At 36.1% G+C, this 24,352-nt stretch overlaps 1 protein-coding gene across 7 annotated transcripts in view; it reads right to left on the reverse strand.

Annotated features, from left to right (window-relative positions):
- Positions 1-470: 470 nt before the first annotated feature.
- Nup50 (nuclear pore complex protein Nup50) overlaps positions 471-24,352 on the reverse strand; it is a 141,201-nt gene continuing 117,319 nt past the window's right edge. For all 7 annotated transcript variants that reach the window (XM_090386815.1, XM_090386813.1, XM_090386812.1 and 4 more), the window contains 2 exons: positions 16,776-16,891; positions 471-847 (listed from right to left, as the gene is read on the reverse strand). In XM_090386815.1, the coding sequence (XP_090242941.1) occupies positions 642-847; positions 16,776-16,891 (322 nt within the window). In that variant the 3' untranslated portion in view covers positions 471-641. The remainder of the gene's footprint in view (positions 848-16,775; positions 16,892-24,352) is intronic.

Below are 24,352 nucleotides of genomic sequence, written 5' to 3' on the forward strand. Positions count from 1 at the left end.
GTGCCAGAGTATAAACAGAAAATGTAATTTAATTTTATAAATTTCCTAGATAACTGGTAACATTTTTCTATTTCTTGGTCTCTCAGTGTTTTTCGCATGTATTATTCAGTCAAATGCTTTCTGATAATCTATGAAACAAAGTTAAAGGGTTTTAGAATTCTTGCATATTTTCTAATATTTAGTTTGTTGTAAGTAGGTGATCTGTTGTTGAGTAATGTTCTTTGAATCCTATTTCTTCTCTTGGTTGAATAAGGCAGATTTTATTCTATTCAACATTCATTATTTTCGAAGCTTATATTGGTGGAAAGCAAACTACCAGATCTGTGGTTTCATTTTTTAAAATTGGAAGGAACTTTAATGACCTTTTAACAAGCCATGGTCAGATTAGCCTGTTTGAAGCATGGGTAGAGCACATGTTTTGTTTCCTATTAAAAACAAAATAAAATAAAAGAAATGTGTGAATGTGTATATTTGTGTGGAAACTCCATTTAATTTTCATCATACATTTAACACAAAAGGAGAGGAGGATTACATTTCACCTAAACATAAATCTCCACCAGTATCATTCCAGTTAAATACTGGATGACCAAATAAGGAATGTACTTGTCCCAAGGAAATGGAATTCTAGCTGGTATCAGTTCTCAAGATTTATACTGATTGAGTTTACTAAGCAGTTCATCTGCATCTTCAGAAGTTCTAACTCTTATGAGAAGTGGAACTGGATCTTTGGCATTAGGCTGTTTTGGATCTAATGGGGGATTAGGAACACAGACAATGAGTATATTGTTTTTCCCTGTTTTCTGTATAGGCAAGGAGGCACTCAAATGAATATTGAGGAGAATATTACCTGTAAAAAGAAGGAAAAAAAAAAAAAAAAAAAAAATTTGGATGTAATACTATTATATACTGGCAAAAACATTAATTAATAGAAAAACAACAGTTCGTCTAATTAGCAGAATAAAATTAACATAATTCTCCCGCAAGGGAAGTCAGGTTCCATCCCATTCCATAATATACCACATTGCCTAATTTCAATTTATTATTTTTTTAAATCTTGAATGATTAAGTAGTTATAAAAATGCTTACCAGCACTATTGATGCAGCAATAATTTTGATATTAGAAACTGTTTCATACAGAAGGAAGGTTCATTCTTTAGAAATGCAGGATCGAATTTTTTCCGAAAACAATGATCTTGTTATCTCACTCTCAGTACAGTCAGTCCTCATATAACACGTGTTTACACTATATGAATTCGATCATACATGATTTATAAATAGGGGAACGATATCGTATATAACACGAACCAAATTCACTTATGCACGATTTGCCTTTGTGTTTACAAGAAATGACAGTCGAACGGGAATCACCCCAACCGAACACAACACAATAGGAATGAAGAGAAGATTCTGAAAATGTATTTATGTTTTTTTATATCAGTGAAGTGGAAACACATTTCACCATAATAAGGTAAAAACCCACACAATTCCAGCTATCGGTATTATCGCAAATGCCATCAGATCAAGTTTACTACCAGTTTATAACAAATTCCACTAGCAGAAACGCAACTGGAAATTGTTTTTATTGTTTTATGGTAGTAACCCCCAGAAATGTGCTTTAGTAAAATGTATCTCTGTCGTTAAGGTGTTGTTCATTCAGTTGCTACACGCGCGCAGTTTTGTTTATGTGTATCAAGCGTGCCTCCTCATTTTGTAATTGTGCTTTATTCCCTAAAAATTAGGAAAATACTTAAGATGTAAAAAGGAAACGTCCTGGTGAAGACACTACAGATTCAGAGAGAAAAAGAAAAGCAATATCGATAAACAGAAACGGACTGGGTCAAAAATTCTTACCCGGGAAAATTTGTAGTGGCCTCATACTATGGTTTATGGCCGAAATCACACCGGCCTCCGACTCACAGAGATTTTCCCGGTAAGGCTTATGGCCAGTCCATCTCTGTCGATAGAGAAAATATATGAAATTGTGAAACGCTTTGAGCGAAATGAAAGACCATGTGATATTGCGCGTAATATTGCACATAAATGAGGCAACACCCAGAATTAGAAAGAATGCAGAGAAAATAAAAACAACTTTCATAGCAGAACAACTCAAAGTGTAATTAAAATCCATTAGATCAAGACACAAAGAATTGGAAGAGATGGAACAACTATCATCTGTTCGGACAGAAAATCCAACAAAAAACAAGTTTGCTTATGGTAGAAGCAAAAGCATTAGCAATATTTTATTAAGATTATTTATTGTGTTTGGTAATGTTTTGGTTACAAATGTGTGTTCAATCTTGGGTGGTCAGCACCTAACCCTATTTTTCCCATAGGGCCTGTTGTTTATATTGCACAAGGGTTTCTAGGAACACAACTATCGTGCTATACGAGGACTGACTGTACTGCTGTGACCAACTATTAAAACTGCAAGAATGCTTTGGACTAATTTATTATACTTAAGATGTCTAAGTTGAAATGTGTTGATTTCACACTACAATAATTATACTGCTTTGTCAATTTCTTCTTCTGATTCAAAACTAATGAAAATCTGGTCCTAAACATATTCAAATTTAAAATGATGCACTGCAGGCTGATCTAGATAGAAGTCCAGTTATACTGTAGTCACAGCACTGATTTGTTAAGGGGTGATCTCGTCTGACCAACCCAATTGGACACTAATGCAGTAACCAAAGAAACAAGATGCAAAAAATAATTTAGATATCACATACAGGCTGATCTAAAATGATGCACTGCAGGCTGATCTAGACAGAAGTCCAGTTATACTGTAGTCACAGCACTGATTTGTTAAGGGGTGATCTCGTCTGACCAACCCAATTGGACACTAATGCAGTAACCAAAGAAACAAGATGCAAAAAATAATTTAGATATCACATACATGTGACCCCTCCCCCGCTGAGTGCGACTTCACACTTACCCGGTAGAAGTCAGTACGATGTGGATCGTGCTGTATGCAGCCCAAGGTTTGGTAGCAAGGTATATATTGCTCAGCCACGCTACCTTATTACACAGTATGTAGTCGCTTTAGTGCAATCGAATTTATAGTGTTATCGATTTCATTCTAAGTGACTTTGTTATCAGACAGTTGTTTTGTGGCACTTTGCAGTTTCGTGATGAGTCAAAAATTTAGCCTCTACATTGTGCACACTTTTTTATTAGTATTAGTATTAGTAACGGCCGTATGGTGCAAGAAAGCCTATGGCTTATGCTGCACCAGCCAAAAAAAAAAAAAAAAAAAAAAAATCCGAACAAAACAATGATAAAAACAAAAATTAAATAAATAAATAATAATAATTAATAAATAAATAAAAATAATAAAATGAAATTAAAAATTAAATAAAAAGGAAATTAATCCTATCATCCTATGCGCTTCCCTTACCCGAAAGTACTATCCAGATGACCTTTGAATTTCCCCTAACTGTGAGCCTCCACCACCCATGAAGGCAACTTATTCCAGTAATTTATAACTCGCTGGCTAAAATAAAACTTCCTGCAGTCCAATCTAAACATTTCCCCACGTAACTTGAATTTATGTCCCCTAGTTCTAGCATCATTTATAATCTTGAAAATTTTGTCCTCATTCATTTTACTGATGCCTCTCAGAGCCTTAAACACCTCAATCAAATCTCCTCTAAGGTTTCAAACTCTGCAACCCACATATTCGAAGTCTTTCTTCATAAGGACGCCCTTTTGCCGATCTCACCAGGCGAGTTACCCTTCTTTGCACCCTTTCAAGAAGCTCGATGTCTTTCTTTAGGTGCGGTCTCCATACTTGAACACAGTATTCCAAGTGTGGTCTAACATAGGCCTTATATAATGGGATTATCACGTCCCTATCTCTACTTGCAAAAGTTCGATAGATCATCGATAGGACACCATGGGCCTTCCTTGCAACCTGTTTACGATGCTCAGAGAATTTCATGTCTGACCGTATCGTAACACCCAAGTCCCTTTCCTCCAGTACTGGGTTTAGTTGAACTCCACCAAGTGAATAAGTTATTTTGGGATTACTGTTTCCCAGGTGTAATACCTTACACTTTGTTGGGGGTGCCGACCGGGCTAGCCGAGTGGGTAAAGTACCTGCCCGGCAACCCAAAGGTCGCGGGTTCGATTCCCGCCTCGGGCTTGGATCAAAGTACTGCAAAAACCTTGGGAGGTGCAATATGGCCACAGAAGCCGATGCGCCAACAACTACCAAATCAAAAAAAAAAAAAAAAAAAAAACACTTTGTTGGATTAAAGCACAGCTGCCATTTTTCTGACCATTCTTGAAGTCTATCTAGGTCTCTCTGAAGAAGCTCAGCTTGACAGTGATCATTAACTACTCTACCAATTTTAACATCATCTGCAAATTTAGACATCACGCCCTCTATCCCTTCATCAATGTCGTTTATGAAAATTAAAAACAACAGTGGTCCTAATACTGATCCTTGGGGAACCCCACTTCTTACATCAACCCAATCTGAGGAATAGCCATTTATCACAACCCTCTGCCTCCTGCCCTGAAGCCATCCTTCTATCCATCTAAGGATTTTCCCAGTGATTCCAACCTGTTCCAGCTTATAAAGCAACCGCTCATGTGGGACTGAGTCAAAAGCTTTGCTGAAATCTAAATAAACAATGTCGAAATTATTTCCTAAATCCAGCTCGTGAGTGACCCTTTCGAAATAGCGAACCAGATTTGTTAAACATGATTTTCCCTTTACAAAACCATGCTGAGTATCCTTGAGAATTTCAATTCTATCCAAATGATCCTGAATTCCACCCTTGATCAATGCCTCCATGATTTTCCCTACTACTGAAGTCAGACTGACAGGTCGATAATTTCCCACTTCACTTTTAGAGCCACCCTTATGTATGGGAGATACATTTGCACTTTTCCAATCCAAGGGAATCTCCCCAGAGTCTAGTGATGCTCGCATAACCAGCCTCAGTGGTTCAATGCACTCGCTTGCCGACTCTCTCAAGATTATAGGGTATATTCCATCAACTCCAGGAGCCTTACTAGTCTGTAGGCTTGAAAGTTTTTTCATTAAATAATCTTGCGAAATTTCAATATCATTAATTACATATTTTTTAACTTCGCTCCCACAATTTCCCATTGCCACAAAAGGCTTTTCATTTGTAAATATCGATGCAAAATAACTGTTGAGTTCATCTGCAACGGCAGCTGGTGTATTTATTACTATCCCCTTTCCCTTACGTAAAGGTCCGATCTGGTTTGTCCTGCTCTTCTTGGCATTTATATATGTGAAGAATTCTTTATCCCCCCTCTTTGCTCTGTTTGCTAGTGATTTCTCATAAACTGCCTTTGCCTGTCGAACCTTTTCTGTGGCTCTATTACACATCACCTTGTAGCTGTTATAGGCTTCAGTACTTTTTATTGCTCTGTAACGTTTCCATGCCACCCTTTTCTGCTCAAGTAATGTGGCAACTTCACTATTCATCCAACTTGGAACCCTTCTCGTGGAGTATTTTTTTAATGGTATATACGCATTCAAGGCATCTGTGATTAATGTTTTAAAAGCGTACCACAGTTCAATTGTATTCATTCTCTGCGCGATATTATTACAATATATTTTTTGTTATGTATTTTTCAACTCAGCAGTTCTCAGAAACAGCGTGATGTAACACTTGAACAACCCCTTAGTGAGCTTGATAGTCTTTGATAGTGACAATGTCAGTGTGAATTGCTAAGTTGAGTCAAATGTGACTTCATTGTGTGTGTTTTGTTATTGAGTGAATTTATATTTTATTTCAAAAGTAACCATAACGCAATGGCTTCAAAGTGTGCCTCTACATCCAAAAGTGACCGCCTGGGAAGAAAAAAATCCAGAAAAATTGTCATTGCATGAGAAAACGATTATTTTGGGAAAAATAGAGCAAGAACGTATGCATCTTTAGCTAAAAAGAATACGAGTGCAATGAATCATCGATATGAACAATTAAAAAGTGTGAGAACGAAATTAAAGCAAGCATTAGGCCGGCAACAAACTGTGCAAGTGCAAAATCCACTTTAGTTAGTCGACATGATATGCTTATTGAAAAAAATGGAAGTTATTTTATGTTTGGATTGAGGACAAAAGGAATAGAAACGTGCCCCTCAGTTCTAATATGATCAAGTGCAAGGTATTTATCACAAAGCCTCATGCTGCTAGTGCAAATGGTGAATCAAGTTTCAGTGCATCCAAGGGATGGTTCGATAGATTTAAAAAAAAAAAAAAAAAGAGCCAACCTGCACAATATTAAAGTTGTTAGTGAGATTGCTTCTGCTGATGTGGAAGCAGTGGAATTTTTTTTTTTTTACCAGAATTGAAAAATGTAATACAAGAGGGAGAATACATAGCAGATCAAATTTTTAACTGTGATGGAACTGAACTCCATTGGAAAAAAATACCTGACAGGACATAATCACTCTTGTATTTTGTAGTAAAGCTTCAGGGTGATTATAATGCAAGCCTTTATTAGAGTATCATTCAGAAAACCCAAGGGCACTGAAAGGCAAAAATAAATCCTCTCTTCCCGTTTACTGGCGATCACATAGAAAAGCATGGATTACTGGCTCACTGTTTAGTAACTGGTTAGAACATTCTTTAGTACCTGAAGTTGAAGGATATCTGAAAAATAAGAATTTATTGTTCAAGGTGCTCCTTATCTTAGACAATGCTCCAAGTCACCCAGTGTCACTTCTCGATTGCAATCCAAATGTAAAACTTGTGTTTCTTCCTCTGAATACAACATCAATTTTACAGCCCCTAGACCAAGGGATCAGTTCGACTTTTAAATCTTATTATCTAAGGAGAAGCTTGGCAAATCTTGTTGACAAAATTGAAAAATTTACAGATAAAAATGTGTGCAAATTTTGGGTTGAATTCACAATACTAACAAGTATTTAAATAATCAGTCATTGACTGAAATGAAGAAGTCAACTTTGAAGAACCGTTGGAAGAAGCTACTCCCTAAAACAGGAAGTGACTCACAAGACCTCAATATTATTCAGACAGAAGTTGGGAAAATAATTAAACTTTCAAACATTATTGGAGATGAGGGATTTAGTGATATAGGGCAGGAAGAAATTTTAGAACATATCCATTCCTATCAGGAGGAATTAAAATATGAGAATGGCAAAAACATTATCAGAAAAACAATAGTTCATGTAATTAGCAGAATAAAATGAACGTAACTGATGTAAAAGAACTACTGAATTCAAATAAAGACATCTGTGAAGAACAAAATGAAGGGGCACCTCCATAGCCAGGTGGGCATAGCCAATGTGTAGCACATGCTTCTTGATTAGCTTGGGGTTCGAGCCCGTGCCCACCAAATACGGAGGATGCAGAAAGGTCAGGGAATGACCACCGCATATCCCCGGAGCAATATGGCCTTAGTTGCTAATGCTCCTAAAAACCAAAAAACAAACAAAAAAATGAAGAGCAGAAGAAATCTGAACTAATAAACAAAGGTATATCAGAGATTCTAAATGCAGCAGAGTTCTTGAAGGAGAAGATCCCAACTTTCATAGGAGTACGAAAATTAAGAGGCATTGACGATATGGTGTCTTATGTTGACACGAGAAAGATCACGACAAAACATCGACAGACAAAAATTACGGATTTCGTAAGTCAACATCATGCTCACCTTCTGATAGCAGTTTCATCAATTGAACATTTCTTCATACATGTAAGTAAGTCACGGTCAATTAAAAGTTGGTAAGTCAAGATCATTTACATTAGGGGCACAAACTCACTGTCACTCAATTGGATCAATGGAACAAGAGATGAGAAATTATGGAGGAGTCAGTCTTACCGTTCAATTTTGAAATTCCCATTCCAACAAAAATTAGCACAGGAAAATTACTTCCATATACAGGGTGTTTCTATAAATGGCGGGAACGCTTTCAATAATTTATTGCACATGGAGTAAGAGAGATACCATTTACTTATTTATACCACGTGAAAGAGAAAACATGAAAGTTTCCCAGTTGTTACTGCTGAGGCATGTAGTTCCATCATTCACCACCAGTTGGCATCACCTGTAACTGGGCAATCCTACCTCGATATGCTGCAGCAATGGTTGATGCCTCAAGTTCAGGATAATAATGATTACTTTATTTACCAGCAAGACAGGGCCCTTCCCCACTTCCATAATGACGTTCAGGCCTAACTGAACACCAAGCTACACAAGAATTGGAGAAAGGGATGAATGTTTCTTTAAATGTCCACTGAGATCACCAGACTTAACTGAGTGTGACTTCTTGTGGGGCTACATAAAGGATCGTGTTTATGTACCACCTTTGCGACATGACATCCAGGAACTAAAGCAGAGAAATGAAGAAGCTACCACCACAGTCACAGAGGATATGCTGGACAGGGTATGTCAAGAGTTCGATTGTGACAATTGCGACAGCAAAGCGAAGATAGGACAAGACCTACGCCCGCATGAAGCTATGGTACGAACCATATTGAAAAAGTCCGATGAATATAAAAAAAAAGATAAAGTCACACTTCAACATCTTTTAGTTTAAATTGCACTAGGAACAGAAAGCCGCTTATGGTTGAAATGGAGCGTGTACTGCTACTTTGGATTGAAAACTAAAAAAAAAAAAAAAAAATCCCAATCATTTTGGTTAGCATTCAGGCCAAAGCACTGAAGTTAGTTGCTGCACTGAAAGAAAACAGTAATTACAAGAGACTAAAAAAGAATCGTTTACTGCCAGGAAAGGCTGGTTTCATCGTTTCAGAAGCTGGCATGAATTGATTAATGCTAAACTACCTGGAGAAGCTGCTAGTGCAGATAAGGATCTGCTATGATATTTGCACTCAGATTCCAAAGATTAGATAAAGCAGGTGGTTATATAAGGTGATTGTCAAATATTTAATGTTGATGAGACAGGTCTTTTTTGGAAGGTAATTCCATTAAGACCTTATGTGACAAAAGAAGTAGGACTGTGAAGTGGCCATAAAAGAGTTGAAGATAGATTTAACTATTTTATTAGGAGGCAATGAAGGGAGTGACTTCCGCTTGACAGAGACTAGATATGCAGCCAGAGGAACTTAGTGAAGGCAAACTTATCAACATAAATGAGGAAAGTGGGTGGTGCAAAAAAGGATGAATATGTCTCAGAGGAAGTGACACCGGCAAAAAATTCACATTAAAAGAACTCCCAGTGATATTTCATGACATTGAAAGCACAAAGAATAAAATGTTGGAAGCTGATTCAAACTTAGGAGTATGACAATTTGACAAAGCACAGAAAAGATGCTCACTGCATATTGTAAGTTATATGATGAGAGGAAGGCAAGCACTGTTCAAACTATTTTTGATAAGGTTTTTTACAAAGAAATAAAACATTTAATTCTCAACATTTCTAATGTTTTAAATTAGTATACTAAATAAATACAGTTGAACTTGGTTATAACAAGCATCAAGAGACTGACAAAATTTCCTCATTATAGCCATTACTCACTATATCAGTGATGAGCTAAATCTACCTCCTACTTTGTCGCAGCAAATTATTTTAGCAAAATTTTCTGCTTGAGCCTTCAAGATTGAACAGTTCTTTGTGTAGTCAACCATTGAAGTAATGTTTCATTGATGTTTGTAACCTTGCACTTTCTAAACTTTTTTTTTTTTTTTTTAATGTTTTTTTTCTATCGATATATAAAGATGTTTATTCTTCCACAATGTCGATACTGTTGAAGAGGACAAAGAAAACTTCACACACTTCAACATTTTTCGCACCATGTTCTAACTCGTGGATAATTTTGACCTTTTCATGAATCGAGAGAGAGACTTTCTTTTGTTAGTAGACGTGTTTCCGAAGGAAGGGTTCATTTCTAATTGATTTTACTTTAAAATGAAGTAAATCGATCTGCATACAAAGTTCTTAGAAGTCCTGATATAAATTTATGGTTCAGTGAATACAAGATAATCTGTAAATAGGGTAATGCACTATTGTATAGCTCCTGTCTCCCAAAGGACAACGTCATAAACCAACCGCTAATCTGATGCAGGTGGTCATAAAAGCTAAGTTGCCCCTTTTCATTTTTGTCTATTCCAAGAATTGGGATTTTTTGAGTATCTGAGCAATTAAGAATGTTTGCATAGTTATAAAAATTTATACAGTACATCCATGTATTTCCCTCATTATAACAGTGAGCGATTGTATGGTGGGAATAAATGTAAATTGAATCATTATGGCTTTTTTCTCATTACAGCCATGATCTCGTTATGTCTGTGCTCATTATAACCACGTTTGACTGTATTAGTTTAACTATTTTTCTCATTTCCCTATACATTTATAACTGACAGTAAGTTTTTTGTTTTATCAAAAATTTTTAAAGGTCACAGAACAATCGTAATTTTCCCCCATTGATTATTAAGATCGCTTTGCACAGTCATTTTTATGGTCCAGCACCACTGTGCAAAGTGAGGACTGCCTGTATTTTAACATGAATTAAGAAATATTCACGATTTTGAACTGTCTAGGGCAGCATTTCCCAAATTTTTTTTTTTTTTTCATATATGGATCTCTTCAACATTTGAGATAGAAGACATGGTCCACAAAAATATTAAACTATACATGCAAATATATAAACAACTCAATGTGAATTTAGATGTCACTTCAACATCGCAAGAAACGTGAAGTGACATCTTAAGAGCATCTGAAACAGATTTGAAACCTCCAGTTACATGCATTTGGCACATATTCCAGAAAACATTGAAAGAATCAGTTCAATGTTACAACACAATTCCTGAACATCTGTTAGTCATCAATCAAGATAAATGAACATATCAGAACGAAGTGTAAACTGTATATTGCATATCAATTTAAAGTTCCATCTATATAAAGTGTAAGTGGTTCAACAATTACACCTGAATTTCTGCAATCTATTCCTATTGAAGGTGAATGATGAACCAGACTTATTTTTAAATAACGGGCAGCCAAAAATCCATATCACTGTTGTGAACAACAACTTGGCAAAACAGTTTAGTGTGGGGTGTATGCTTTTGGCGTCACTGGCACACACTTTCATGAAAATGCTAATGGTTCAGCTGTCACATTAACTTCAGCCCTATTTGTAAACATGCTGCAAGAATTTGCAAGAGAGAATCTTCACCAAAAAGGAGTCAATTTTCAAAATGTCTGGTATATGTTATCAGAATTGATAGATACAGCATGATATCCTGAAAGATGTTTAAACCAATCCTTTCCATACTTTTAGCCTTGGAACCCTGATGTCTTTTAAAAACAACAGTATAGCATACATTTTCAAACCTCTGAAATCATTTTCCAGCAGCTCGGGGCTCTGTGGAATCTACTTTGAAAATCACTGCTCTGGACCAACTGTTACCTTTACTGTTAAATCCCATGGACCGTATGTTTTTAAACCTTGTAGTCCACGGGTCTTAACAGTAAATCATCTTTTTTTTTTTTTTTTTTTTTTTTTTCAGAAAATGTGCCATAACGGATCGACTTTTTTTATTTTACAAATTAAAAGTATGCATCATGCAAATACTCATTGTATAGTTTTTTTTGTGTTCTTTATTAATTTTTTCGTAGAAAATACATGGGAGTAATTAACCCATTTGGGCTATCCCGAGTTATCTCTTGTATGCCAAAAAGTGTGCAAATTGTACAGATTTTTTTAATAAATTAGCGCTTGAGTTAAAAGAAAGGCACAGAAAAACCCTTCATTACTCATTATATAAATAAATTTAAAAAATCAGGTGGAGGGCACAAGCAGTAACCTCCCACCACAAGCAATAATCATGAACTAACTACGTTCTGACATGGCCGCCAAAAGTGGACAGGCGAGGTAAGCATCGCTTACAGGCGGCAGTTCAAGAGGATGCCAAAATATTTTTTGATATTGTTTTTGTGAATTATTTTCGTGGGTTCAGTATTCTGCATTTAGGACAGCAAATTATATTTTGCTTACTGGTGGCACAGGAACACTTGCTACTGTTCTTACATTGCTGTACAATATAAGTAAAACGAAAGCCAATCGTCTGCTGCCAGGCGTAAGAAAATCTTGAGAAATCTCTGTATTTACCTGGCTAATGCAAAATTAGCCAGATAAATTGCCTAAGAAAAAACATTTCAGTCCTAAATTTGGAGGTATTGTTGTTTGCTTTGGGTATCATTGTATCCCGAGATATTTCATGTATTTCAAAATAACTTTGAAATCTGAAAACAAGATATCTCGGAATAATCCGTGGCGGGAAATACAAGGTAAGGCAAAAAACAACAATGCATGTTTCCAAATTCCATTATGTCTCATTTTAGTAACATAGAGTGGCCACCCAATCACCAGACTTTGGATATCTCTTTGGATTTTAACAAATGCCATAAAAAAAAAAATGTCTATGTAAACAACCCAGGGACACCTGAACAACTGAAAACAAAATATGTGATGAAATATTTAAAGAATAATCAGAAAAATTATGCAGAGTAATGGATAATGTGAGAACACACGAGTAGAGGGCTGTGTTCGTAATGGTGGTGGCCATTTAAGGGACTTCACTTTCAAACGCTGAGGGTCATAACCTAAATGTTTTGATGTACATTATTAAACTGTAATAACAATAAATATCTTTTCCAATTTGCAAAGTAGTTGTTTCATTTTTAAAATGCATTGTTGTTTTTGCCTTACCTTGTATTTCCCGCCACGGATTATTCCGAGATATCTTGTTTTCAGATTTCAAAGTTATTTTGAAATACATGAAATATCTCGGGATACAATGATACCCAAAGCAAACAACAATACCTCCAAATTTAGGACTGAAATGTTTTTTCTTAGGCAATTTATCTGGCTAATTTTGCATTAGCCAGGTAAATACAGAGATTTCTCAAGATTTTCTTACGCCTGGCAGCAGACGATTGGCTTTCGTTTTACTTATATTGTACAGCAATGTAAGAACAGTAGCAAGTGTTCCTGTGCCACCAGTAAGCAAAATATAATTTGCTGTCCTAAATGCAGAATACTGAACCCACGAAAATAATTCACAAAAACAATATCAAAAAATATTTTGGCATCCTCTTGAACTGCCGCCTGTAAGCGATGCTTACCTCGCCTGTCCACTTTTGGCGGCCATGTCAGAACGTAGTTAGTTCATGATTATTGCTTGTGGTGGGAGGTTACTGCTTGTGCCCTCCACCTGATTTTTTAAATTTATTTATATAATGAGTAATGAAGGGTTTTTCTGTGCCTTTCTTTTAACTCAAGCGCTAATTTATTAAAAAAATCTGTACAATTTGCACACTTTTTGGCATACAAGAGATAACTCGGGATAGCCCAAATGGGTTAATTACTCCCATGTATTTTCTACGAAAAAATTAATAAAGAACACAAAAAAAACTATACAATGAGTATTTGCATGATGCATACTTTTAATTTGTAAAATAAAAAAAGTCGATCCGTTATGGCACATTTTCTGAAAAAAAAAAAAAAAAAAAAAAAGATGATTTACTGTTAAGACCCGTGGACTACAAGGTTTAAAAACATACGGTCCATGGGATTTAACAGTAAAGGTAACAGTTGGTCCAGAGCAGTGATTTTCAAAGTAGATTCCACAGAGCCCCGAGCTGCTGCAAAATGATTTCAGAGGTTTGAAAATGTATGCTATACTGTTGTTTTTAAAAGACATCAGGATTCCAAGGCTAAAAGTATGGAAAGGATTGGTTTAAACGTCTTTCAGGATATCATGCTGTATCTATCAATTCTGATAACATATACTACTTAAGTCAAGTGGACCAAATGACTATGATTCTGTAAAATTAAGCAAATGAAAGTCAGATATTTATGATTTTTCAATATCATTAAGAGTTATATATGATTGGATGAAATTGGATGATTGGATTTCATCCATTCAGGCACTGAATGAATGAAATTAAGAACCCAGTTGAATTTGAACAATTATTATTATTATCATCAGCCATATGCTGCCATTATCATATGCTGGTGCAAGGAAGCCTGAGGCTTATGATGCACCAGCTAAAAAAAAAAAAAAAAAAAATTACATGCTGTATTTAAATTCTTGCTCACCTTATGATAAAAGTGAAATTAAAACAAAAGAAGGACACTTATGAAGTATGAAGTAATTATAGCAGAACCTTTAAAACCTGCCATAAAAGGAAAAAAAAAAAAAAAAAAAAACTTGAATTTTCAAAAATCCAGCTTTTTATATGCAAGTGCTCCCCTACTTATGAACTTTTGGAGATACAAGAAAAGCTGTCTGTCACTGTTAGCACATGTGCAGCCATCACTGTTTGTCAGGCGCCTCCGTAGCCAGGTGGGAAGGAGCAGCAGTGCGTAGCACACACTTCTTGATTAGACCGGGGTTCGAGCCGCCACCACCAAATACGGAGGATGCGGAAAGGTCAGAGAATGACCACCGCATATCCCGGAGCAATATGGCCTTAGTTGCTAATGCTCCTAAAAACCAAATAACAAACAACTGTTTGTCAGTTTGTTAAGTTAATGCACATCAACATCTGATGTACATACATAGTCAGAATTGTATGCAGTTATATTTTATTTGAAAAATAAAAACCATATCATGTCTGATGAACACAAGGGTATGGATGCTGAAGTAAGAAGCTTTGTACAATCATGATGGAAAAGAAAGCAGAAATAATAAATGTTATGAATATGCATAGCACGGATTGATCAACAGTGGCAATGATTCTGAAGGACAAAGAACGAATCTTGAAACAAGTAAAAAGTGCTGTGCCAATGCAATCAACAATCATTAGCAAGAAGCAGGGAAAAGTGATGGATGAAATGGAAAAGACTTTGGTAATGTAGTTAGACGATCAGAAACAACACTGAATGCCTATTAGTCTAATACTAATTGAAGAGAAGGCTAAGAGTTTATTTGAAGACAAAGGCTTTGTTCGTGCTACAAAAGAATTTTCTACGATACTTGCAGAGATTATCAAGAAAAAGGATTATCTACCCCAACAAATTTTTATTGCAGATGAAACATGTTTGTTTTGGAAGATGCCTGATAGAACATATATCAGCAAAGAGGAAAAGAGTATGCCTGGTGCTACCTTTTACAATTCTCCTTTTGCTTGATAATGCCCCTGGGCATCCACAATATCTGCACGATTTTCATCTTAATGTGCAGGTAAGCTACTTGTCTCCAAACACCACCTCAATACTTCAACCAATGGACCAAGCAGTTATTGCATCCTTCAAGAAATATTGTCTACGACAAACGTTCAGACAGTAATGGCAACAGAAGGAGATAATGTAGAAATGCTGATTTTTTTTTTGGTAGTTGTTGGCGCATTGGATTCTGTGGCCATAGTGCACCTCCCAAGGTTTTTGCAGTACTCTGATCCAAGCCCGAGGTGGGATTCGAACCCGCGACCTTTGGGTTGCCAGGCAGGCACTTTACCCACCGGGCTAGCCTGGTCGGCTAGAAATGCTGAAACAGTTTTGGAAAGACTGATATTTACAAGGCCATAAAGAACACTGATTCCCCATGTTTGTGAACAGTCTCATCTCAATGAGGAAGTGAAGGATGAAAAGAATATATTAATGGATCTTGTTCAGATGGGCATACAACTTGAACTAGACAGAAGAGGACTTGAATTAGTTGCTATGTTCAATACACAATAGTTGACAAATGAAGATTTAACGGAACTACACAGTGGCTCGAGGAAGATGGTTGTTGTTGTTATTTGGTCTTTAGGAGCATTAGCAACTAAGGCCATATTGTTCCAGGGATATGCGGTGGTCATTCCCTGACCTTTCTGCATCCTCCATATTTGGTGGTCACGGGTTCGAACCCCAGTCTAATCAAGAAGCATGTGCTATGCACTGCTGCCGAGGAAGATGGCAATGAAGAACAAGTTGAAGAAAGCAAAAGAGTTACCATTAAACAGATGGCTTTAGTTTGATGGCACTATCATTAATCGAGTCCCAGGATCCAAACCTAGACAGATTAGTACAAAAAGCAATGTCTTGTTACAAAATTATGATGAAAAGATGGCCATAATGCAAACTTGACTGGATTCTTTTTTTTTACAAGAACCAATAAGAAACAAAAAAAAAATTTGATTTTTTTACTTTAAAAACTTCAATTTTTTTGTTTCCTTTTATTTTATAATAATTTGAGTAAAATTTTTTATGTAATAATATGGTAATGTGCACTCGGTACTTGTTTTCAGCAAAAATAATGCAATGATTTCTACTTACAAATGGGGTATCATAACCTAGCTGACAAAGGCAGAGGGAAAATAGTCTGGCTGAACACTGCTCCATTATTAATTTCTGTTTTATTTATTTCCTAAACTGTGTCACTGTTACTAAGTATCTGCAATGTATAAAACATTCAATTCGATAATATCTCACAGTATAGCACAGAGTAGCAATAGGTATTTAGTTTTTTGAGGCAATCACCGGCATCACCAACCCGAGACTTTTATTTCTTGGGCAAGTATGTTATTGAACTGGACAAATCAGACAGTAGGGATTAACTTCTGGCTACTATACAATTTAATAAAATAAAAAATTACTCCTGAATACTTAGTGTACAACCTCCAAAAAAACCAGAATTTTCAAAAATCCAACATGTTGGGTCCGGAGGAAGCTGGATTTATAATGGTTCTACCGTACTCGGATGAATGCTAAAAGCATCATTAAAGAATAAAATTTTGAAATGGTGGACATTTTAGATACCGACAAAAATGCTCTAAAGGTAGAAAACTATGATTGTTTTTAATATAAAATAGGTGATACTTACCTAAATTTGTATCAGCTCGTATTAACAACTGTGTTTTCTGATCCAATGGCTTTAAATATAATATTCCTACACCTTTCTCCATAAAATCTCCACCTTTCTTAAAAAATAACTTGCATCTAAAATACAAAAAGTTTAAATAAATAATATGAGCATTCTGCTGTATAAAGGTTCCCATTCAATGTTTTAGAAAACCATTTTATTAAAAAAAAAAAAAAAAAAAAAAAAAACCCTTCCTGATAATACACTTTAAAGTATATTGTCAGGAATTGAATGCAAATTAACTTCTTGACATTAAATTATCAGGTGATACAGAAGCTTGTGGTGGATTTAAACTAGTGTGTAATGAAGTCACAGAGTAGGTTAGGCAAGCGAAGGCAGATTGCGAGAAATCTTTGGCAAAGGATGCAAAGAAAAGCTTGTTTACTGATATTAGCAGAAGAAGGAAGGGGTTGAATCACACTGGTCCATTTGATATCGATGGTTTGACTGTTGACGATCCTGCTCAGGTAGCGGACAAACTGAACGAGTATTTTGCGTCTACATTCAGATGTGAGGAATTCCCTAGGAAAGTGGATGCCAGAAGTTAAATAAAAACTCTAACAGGGAGCTAAATGATTTTGCAATAACTGAGAGGAAAATGGAAGAGAAATTGCTGAAGTTAAACATGAGAAAGGTAGTTGGGGTGGATGGAATCTATCCAATTATATTAAGGGAGGCAGCAAAGGAAGAAGCAAAGAAATTGTTTTAAGTTAAACATAAGAAAGGCAGCTGGGGGTGGGGGTGGATGAGATCTATTCAATTATATTAAAGGAGGCAGCAAAGGAAGAAAGTAAACCCTTAGCCATAATTATGGGAGCATCCTAGGATTCAGAAGGGGATCCCCACAGACTGGAGATGTGAAAATGTATCCCCAATTCACAAAGGAGGATCAAAGGGTGACATTAGTAATTACAGACCTATTAGTATAAGTTCTGTTCCAGGAAAATAATGGAGTCGCTGTAAAAGAAATAATGCAGGATCATCTAGACAAGTCCGCAATTATACTTCAGATACAGCACGGGTTTGTTAAGGGGAAATTTTTTTTTTTGACCAATTTAGGTGGATTCTACAATGTGCTCATAAAGGAACCGGATGCAAAAAATAATTTTGATATCATATACAGGTAGCCTTCAATTTATGCCGGGATTAGGCTCCTCGGGGGACAGGTGCAAATGGAACCTTTTATATAATGGAGTCAATCGGAAATCACAGGGTTAGGTTCATGACAACAAAAATTTTACCTATCACTTTGCATCAATTGTGTTATTTTATTAGCATTCTTCGTAGCTGTAGTAATAGTCAATGGAGGCATATTTATAGCCCTACACACATTATGGCAGCTTTCACCAGCTTCCATCCTCCAAATAACCTCCACCTTATTTTCCAATGTGATAGATTGATGTGCCTTTTTCACGCTTTCATTTTCACTAGGATTCAATGAACTTCTTTTACCAGACATGGCATCTCTTTATTCTATTAAATCAAAAATTTTATAACACGATTGGCAAAAACTGCACACAGCTATCACTGTTATTATTATTTAATTTATTAATAGCACAATTAATAAAAAATGTTAGCATAATAAATTTCCAACACGTGTAAACGTGCAAATGAGGGCTACCTGTACTTGGATTTCAGGAAGGCTTTTGATACCGTTGCACATAAAGGAATGCTGTACAAACTGGAGAAATGTGGAATTAAAGGCAAGTTACTGCTATGAATAAAGGGATGGTTGAGTGGGAGAAGACAGAGTGGTAATTAATGGACACTGCTCTTTGTGGCGTGACCCGAGTTCAGTGAAGGGCTCATTGTTGTTTTCAATATTTACTGATGATATTGAAGAAGGTATGTCAGGCTTTGTCTTAAGTTTGCAAATGATACAAAGGTTGGCAGGTGGTTAATGATGGTAATCAAGGTAAGCTACTGCAACAGGATCTAGAAAAGTAAGGCCAATGGGCAGAGAAATGGCAGCTGTGAGATACTACACTCAGGGTAGCGGAAAATGAAAAAGACCTGGGGGTAATTGTGCAGTCAGATATGAAGCTCTCTGAGCAGTGCAGTCAGCTCATGGGATTTTGTCAATGACATACAGAAATTTTTCTAGCAGTCATAAGGATGTGATTATTCCACTGTATAACACAATGGTCAAGCCACACATCTAGAGTACTGCATACAGTTCTGGAGGTCTCAGTTTAGGAAAGATGTAGAGCCGCTGTAGGGTTGCAGAGAATGGCAGCGAGACTGGTGAAGGGAACAAAAGGGTGCTCTTACCAAGAAAGGCTTCAGAGATCACTCGCAGGACACTAGGCACCTGTGAGGTGAGCTCTGAGATGACCACCTCTTCCTGGAACTATGCACACGAGGGGTAAATACAGTCAGTTCTGCTATAACTTGCATTTTGAAATGCAAATTTGCTCCGATGCGACTGATATATTAGAGAATAATGCGAGTATAACACGATTTTCACACTGGCTCATGAGTGATTTTGTCTGTGAGTAACACTAGGTGAATGCAAAACCCAGCACCAAGCTGAACATAGTGACCTGCACAGCAATACATACAAGTTTACGAAACTTAAAAAATGCCAAATGTCAAATGTGTGAGAGCTATATTTCCCATTTACTGTTGTTGTATTGGCTGGAGACACACTGTTGTCATTCACTGTATTCGCAAGGTATTTTAAAACTAGGCTGACATGTTTTCAGGAGCTTACATTTTTCAGTTCGAACAGAAATTTCGTGAGGCATGAGCAGAGGAGTACATTTCTGGAGGTCACTACCATAAAACAATCTACAGGTCCTCTTTTATTGGGCTTTCTGTTAGTGCACTCTAATTATAAACGGTAGTAAACTCTTTATCTTATTGCATTTGCGATAATACTGATAGTTGGAATTCTGTGGGTTTTTACGTTATTATGGTGAAATGTGTTTCCCTTTCCATGAAATCTTCAATTATATAAAAAACAAATAAATTTTCAGAATCTTCGATTTATGCATATTTTTTTAAGTTTCCTATTTTTAATGTGTGAAATTGTTACTGCACATCTCACTTTGCAATTTGTGCATGCTGTGTTTGTCGTTATTGATTGCTTATCTTTTTTACTGTTTTAAATTTTACAATAAAAAAAAAGAAAAAAAGAAGGTCAGTGAACAGAAATATCAGGTAGTATGTATATATTACAGTGCCATATTTACTGTAATATTTATTTATTTATTAGAAATTTAAGATGTTTAAATTGGGCTAGCAATTTATTTGGAATTTAACTTTTTTTTAGTGTTTTACTTATCATACTGAACATTTTTTTTTTTGAGTGCTCTGCCCCTATCCCCATTTTTCCTCTAAGCGCTGTTGTTTTTAACATGCAAAATGCCATAACATGGAAGATTTTTAGGAACACATGTACAGTGTTATAGCAGAACTGACTATTCAAATTGAGGGAGGACGGTTGGAGAATAGATGTATGGAAGTTTGCCTTTAGCCAGCAGGTGGTTGATTGCTGAAACAAAGTTCTATCTGTTGTTGTGGAAGTTGATAGCTTAAATAAATTCCAGGAAGAACTAGACAAACCATTGGAATGAATGGATAGGTGAAATGGGAATTGTGTTTTTATTTATTTATTTTTTTTTTGTGGCTTATGCTGTATTAGCATTAGTAGAGGCATATGACGCAAGAAAGCAAGATTATGCAGCGTAAGAAAAAAAACAAAAAACCCACACCTGTTTCACTCCTCCGTTCATTCTAAATACCTGTCCAGCTCAGCCTTAAATTTATTTAGGCTCTCAACTTCCACAACAAAAGATGGTAGTCTGTTCCACCAATCAACTTCTCACTGGCTAAAGGCCTATTCACACATCTATCCTACAACTGTCTTTCCTCAATTTGAATTTATGCCTTCTCAGGTGATTATTCTGAGCAAGAGGAAGAATCCCATCATCATTGAGCATGCTCAAACCATTCAAGGCTTTATACAACTCACAAGGTGCCTAGTCTCCAGACACTGTAATCTGCAAAACTTAAGCCTTTCTTCGTAAGAGCAACCCTTCGTTCCATTCAATAATCTCGTTGCCCTTCTCTGTACTCGTTCCAACAGCTCTACATCCTTCTTAAAATGAGGCCTCCAGACCTGTATACAGTACTCAAGGTATGGCCTGACCATTGCCTTATACAAGGGGATAATCACCTCCTTATCCCTGCAAGAAAATTTCCTGTATATCATTGACAAGACACCATGAGCTACCCTTGCAGACAGTCTGCACTGCTAAGAAAGCTTTCATATCTGCCTACACAATTACCCTCAGGTCCTTTTCATTCTCTACCACTGTCAGTGTAGTACCACACAGTTGATACGTTACTCTGGGATTATTGCTTCCCATATGTAGTACTTTAAATTTGTCAATGTTAAACTTCATTTGCCACCTCTCAGTCCATCTGCTCAACTTTTGTAAATCCTGTTGCAGCAGTGTACTGTCATTAGTGTCATTTACAACCCTGCCAACCTTCGTATCGTCTGCAAACTTAGACATTAAGCCCGATATACCATCATCAATATCATTTATAAATATAGAAAACAACTATGGACCTAACACTGAACCCTCAGGGACTCCACTAATAACATTACTCCAAGAAGAACAGTGTCTACTGATTACCACTCTCTGTCTTCTTCCAATCAACCATCCCTTTATCCATAGCAGCAATTTGCCTCCAATGCCACACTGCTCCAATTTGTGCAGACGTCTTCCATGTGCAACAGTATCAAAAGCCTTTCTAAGATCGAAATATATGATATCAAAGTTATTCCCTGCATCCAGTTCCTTTGTGGCCATATCATAGCATCCAATCAAATAGGTCAGACAAGACTTCCCTTAACAAGACCATGCTGTGTCCGAGCTATAACTGAAGTCTTGTCTATATGATCCTGCAGTGCTTCTTTAACCAGTGTCTCCATTAATTTTCCTGGAACAGAAGTTAAACTAACAGGTCTATTATTTACTTGTGTCGCCCTTTGTGAATTGGGATCACATTTGCACATCTCCAGTCCATGGGTACCTCCCCTGAGTCCAAGGAGGCTCTCATAATTATGGCTAAGGGTTTGCTTACTTCCTTTGCTGCCTCCTTTAATATAACTGGATAGATCCCATCCACCCCAGGTGCCTTTTTTATGTTTATCTTCAACAATTTCTCCTCCACTTTCCTCTCAGTTATTACAAAATCATCTAGCTCACTGCCTCTGGCATTCCCCTCCCTGAATAACCCCTCATATGTGAATGTAGATGTAAAATACTCTTTTAGTTTGTTAGCCACCTGATCATCAACAGTTGAACCATCAATATCCAGTGGACCAATCTGATTCATCCCTTTCCTTCTAGACTTTACATAGGTAAAGAACTCCTTGCTGTTTTTCTTTGCATCCTTTGCCAAAGATTTCTCATAATCTGCCTTTTGCCTGCCTAATCTCCTTTGTGACTTATAAGCTTACTTTCTTGCATCATTTGTTATTATTAATAGTAATACTAAAATATTTAAAACAAAATGATTTGCAGTTCCTTGCCAACATATTATGTGTCTTTATTTAAAAATGTCACATGTTACTAGCTATATTAGTTTAGCACAATAAAAAATTAATCCCTCTATGAAAAATTATAAAGGAAATTTTTAATATAAGGTACACTTTTTTTTATCTTTGGTTTTTAGCACCTGTCAATGATTTGAACTCTGAATTATCTATCTAGGCAAATGTATATGTATGATGATTACCCAATTATTAACCAATAAGTATTTTACAACTGGTTAGTAAACTTGCAAGAGAAATCTGCCCTTTACATTGGAAGGGGTGGGAGAAAGAAAATGGCATCTACACTTGCCACATAACATCTTTAACCGTAGTCAGATGAAGATTTTTACAGCATTGTGGCCATAAGTAGACTGATTACACACGGTATTAATGTTGAAGTGGATGGGGGTATACGTAGTAGTTACTGTACAAATAATAACATCTGTGCTGAAGCTGATTTAATTGGCACAGTTCTAATTACATTCATTCAGTAGCGCTGTACCTAACAGAAGCAATTTTTCAAAGCATTTCCAATCAATTTTGATTACCCAGATTAGTAATACTCCAAGAGAAGCTGTTTAATCATGGTGAGGGGAGGTGAAATTCATCATTCAGCAGAACCCTTTGGAAGATATGTTTGTCATGGAAAAACAGCAGTTTTACAAATATAATGCATGATAAATAAGATACTTGCATTCAATGATGAATGGTGGTTTGCAAGCAACAAAAATTGCAAAGAAAGGATTACCGTGCTGCCAAGTGCAAATTCAACTGATATGGACAAACACTAAAGATTACCGAGAAATACAAGTCAATAGTTTTTAAAAGGTTTGAACTATATGCCTTACATATACTGGAAAAATACCAAGGATCAGATGATAGGAAATATTTTTCAAGATGGGATTTTGGTGTTGGAATGCAAATGATATCAGAAAAGAGGAAGATTCTGCTTTTAACTGACAATTAGCTCTTCCTATTTCACTGCACAACTATTTTTCGCCACCTGAATTAGGGGATTAAGCATTTCACAAAAGTGTGCAACAGGTTGTGGCTAGCATGATAAATGTTGACAATATTTCACAAAGCCATGAATCAAATAAATATAGTACATCCAGAAGTCCTGAAATAAGCCACACAGCACTGCAGTCAATAAACATACCATGATTTAAAGTCATCAAATTAAGTTTCAACATGTGCCTGCAACACATTAATAATACAATATGTTTTGTTGCTGTGTGTGTTTGATGTTAATTTATCACAATCTTTGATTGTGAAAAATTGTCAGATTTGGAATACAAAGCAAACAATTTTTTTTGTAAATGCTTGTGAAACATTTGAAATGATGCATTAGATTGCATTACTGTGTTTGATTGTCATCATAGATTTAACTTGGAAAGCAAAAGGTTAACAGACAATGAACAGATGGAATCAGAGTAGATGCACATTTTGTTTTGGATGTTTGTGCATAGCTCTAGGTTTAAGTTAAGACACAAATACTGATTTAATATCTTAGATTTTGTAAGGGTAATCCTTGTAGGATATTTTCTTTTTGTATTTTAATTTTGTTAAGTGTAAATTCATAAATTTCTACAACAATTCAATTTCTGTTGCCTGTTCAACTTCTGTAATATTTTGTAAGTTTTATTCCTACCTTAACAATGGTAACTAGAAGATCCACTTTGAATACTTCTGAGGATACCAAGTATCAGATGAGAAAGGCCATAGACAATTTCTCTCTGTGTCAAGAGTTGACCACTTGTACAGCCTGCAGCATATACAATAGATCAATACAGTAGACAATTCTACTCCAAATGATGGTTTGTGTATGCCAGACGGTAGGAGTGTAGCAGTCTAAAACACGGTACATTGTTAAATAAAACGATCATTGAAGAAATGAACAGATGTCCTAGAAACAAATAAAACTGCGAGTTCATCAGGGATTTAAGTATCTAGTGACATGTCAGATCAAGAGTACTACTCCCTCTAG

This window comes from Mastigoproctus giganteus, chromosome 12 (genome assembly GCF_048544385.1).
Source record: "Mastigoproctus giganteus isolate SK-2022 chromosome 12, ASM4854438v1, whole genome shotgun sequence".
Taxonomy (NCBI): domain Eukaryota; kingdom Metazoa; phylum Arthropoda; class Arachnida; order Uropygi; family Thelyphonidae; genus Mastigoproctus; species Mastigoproctus giganteus.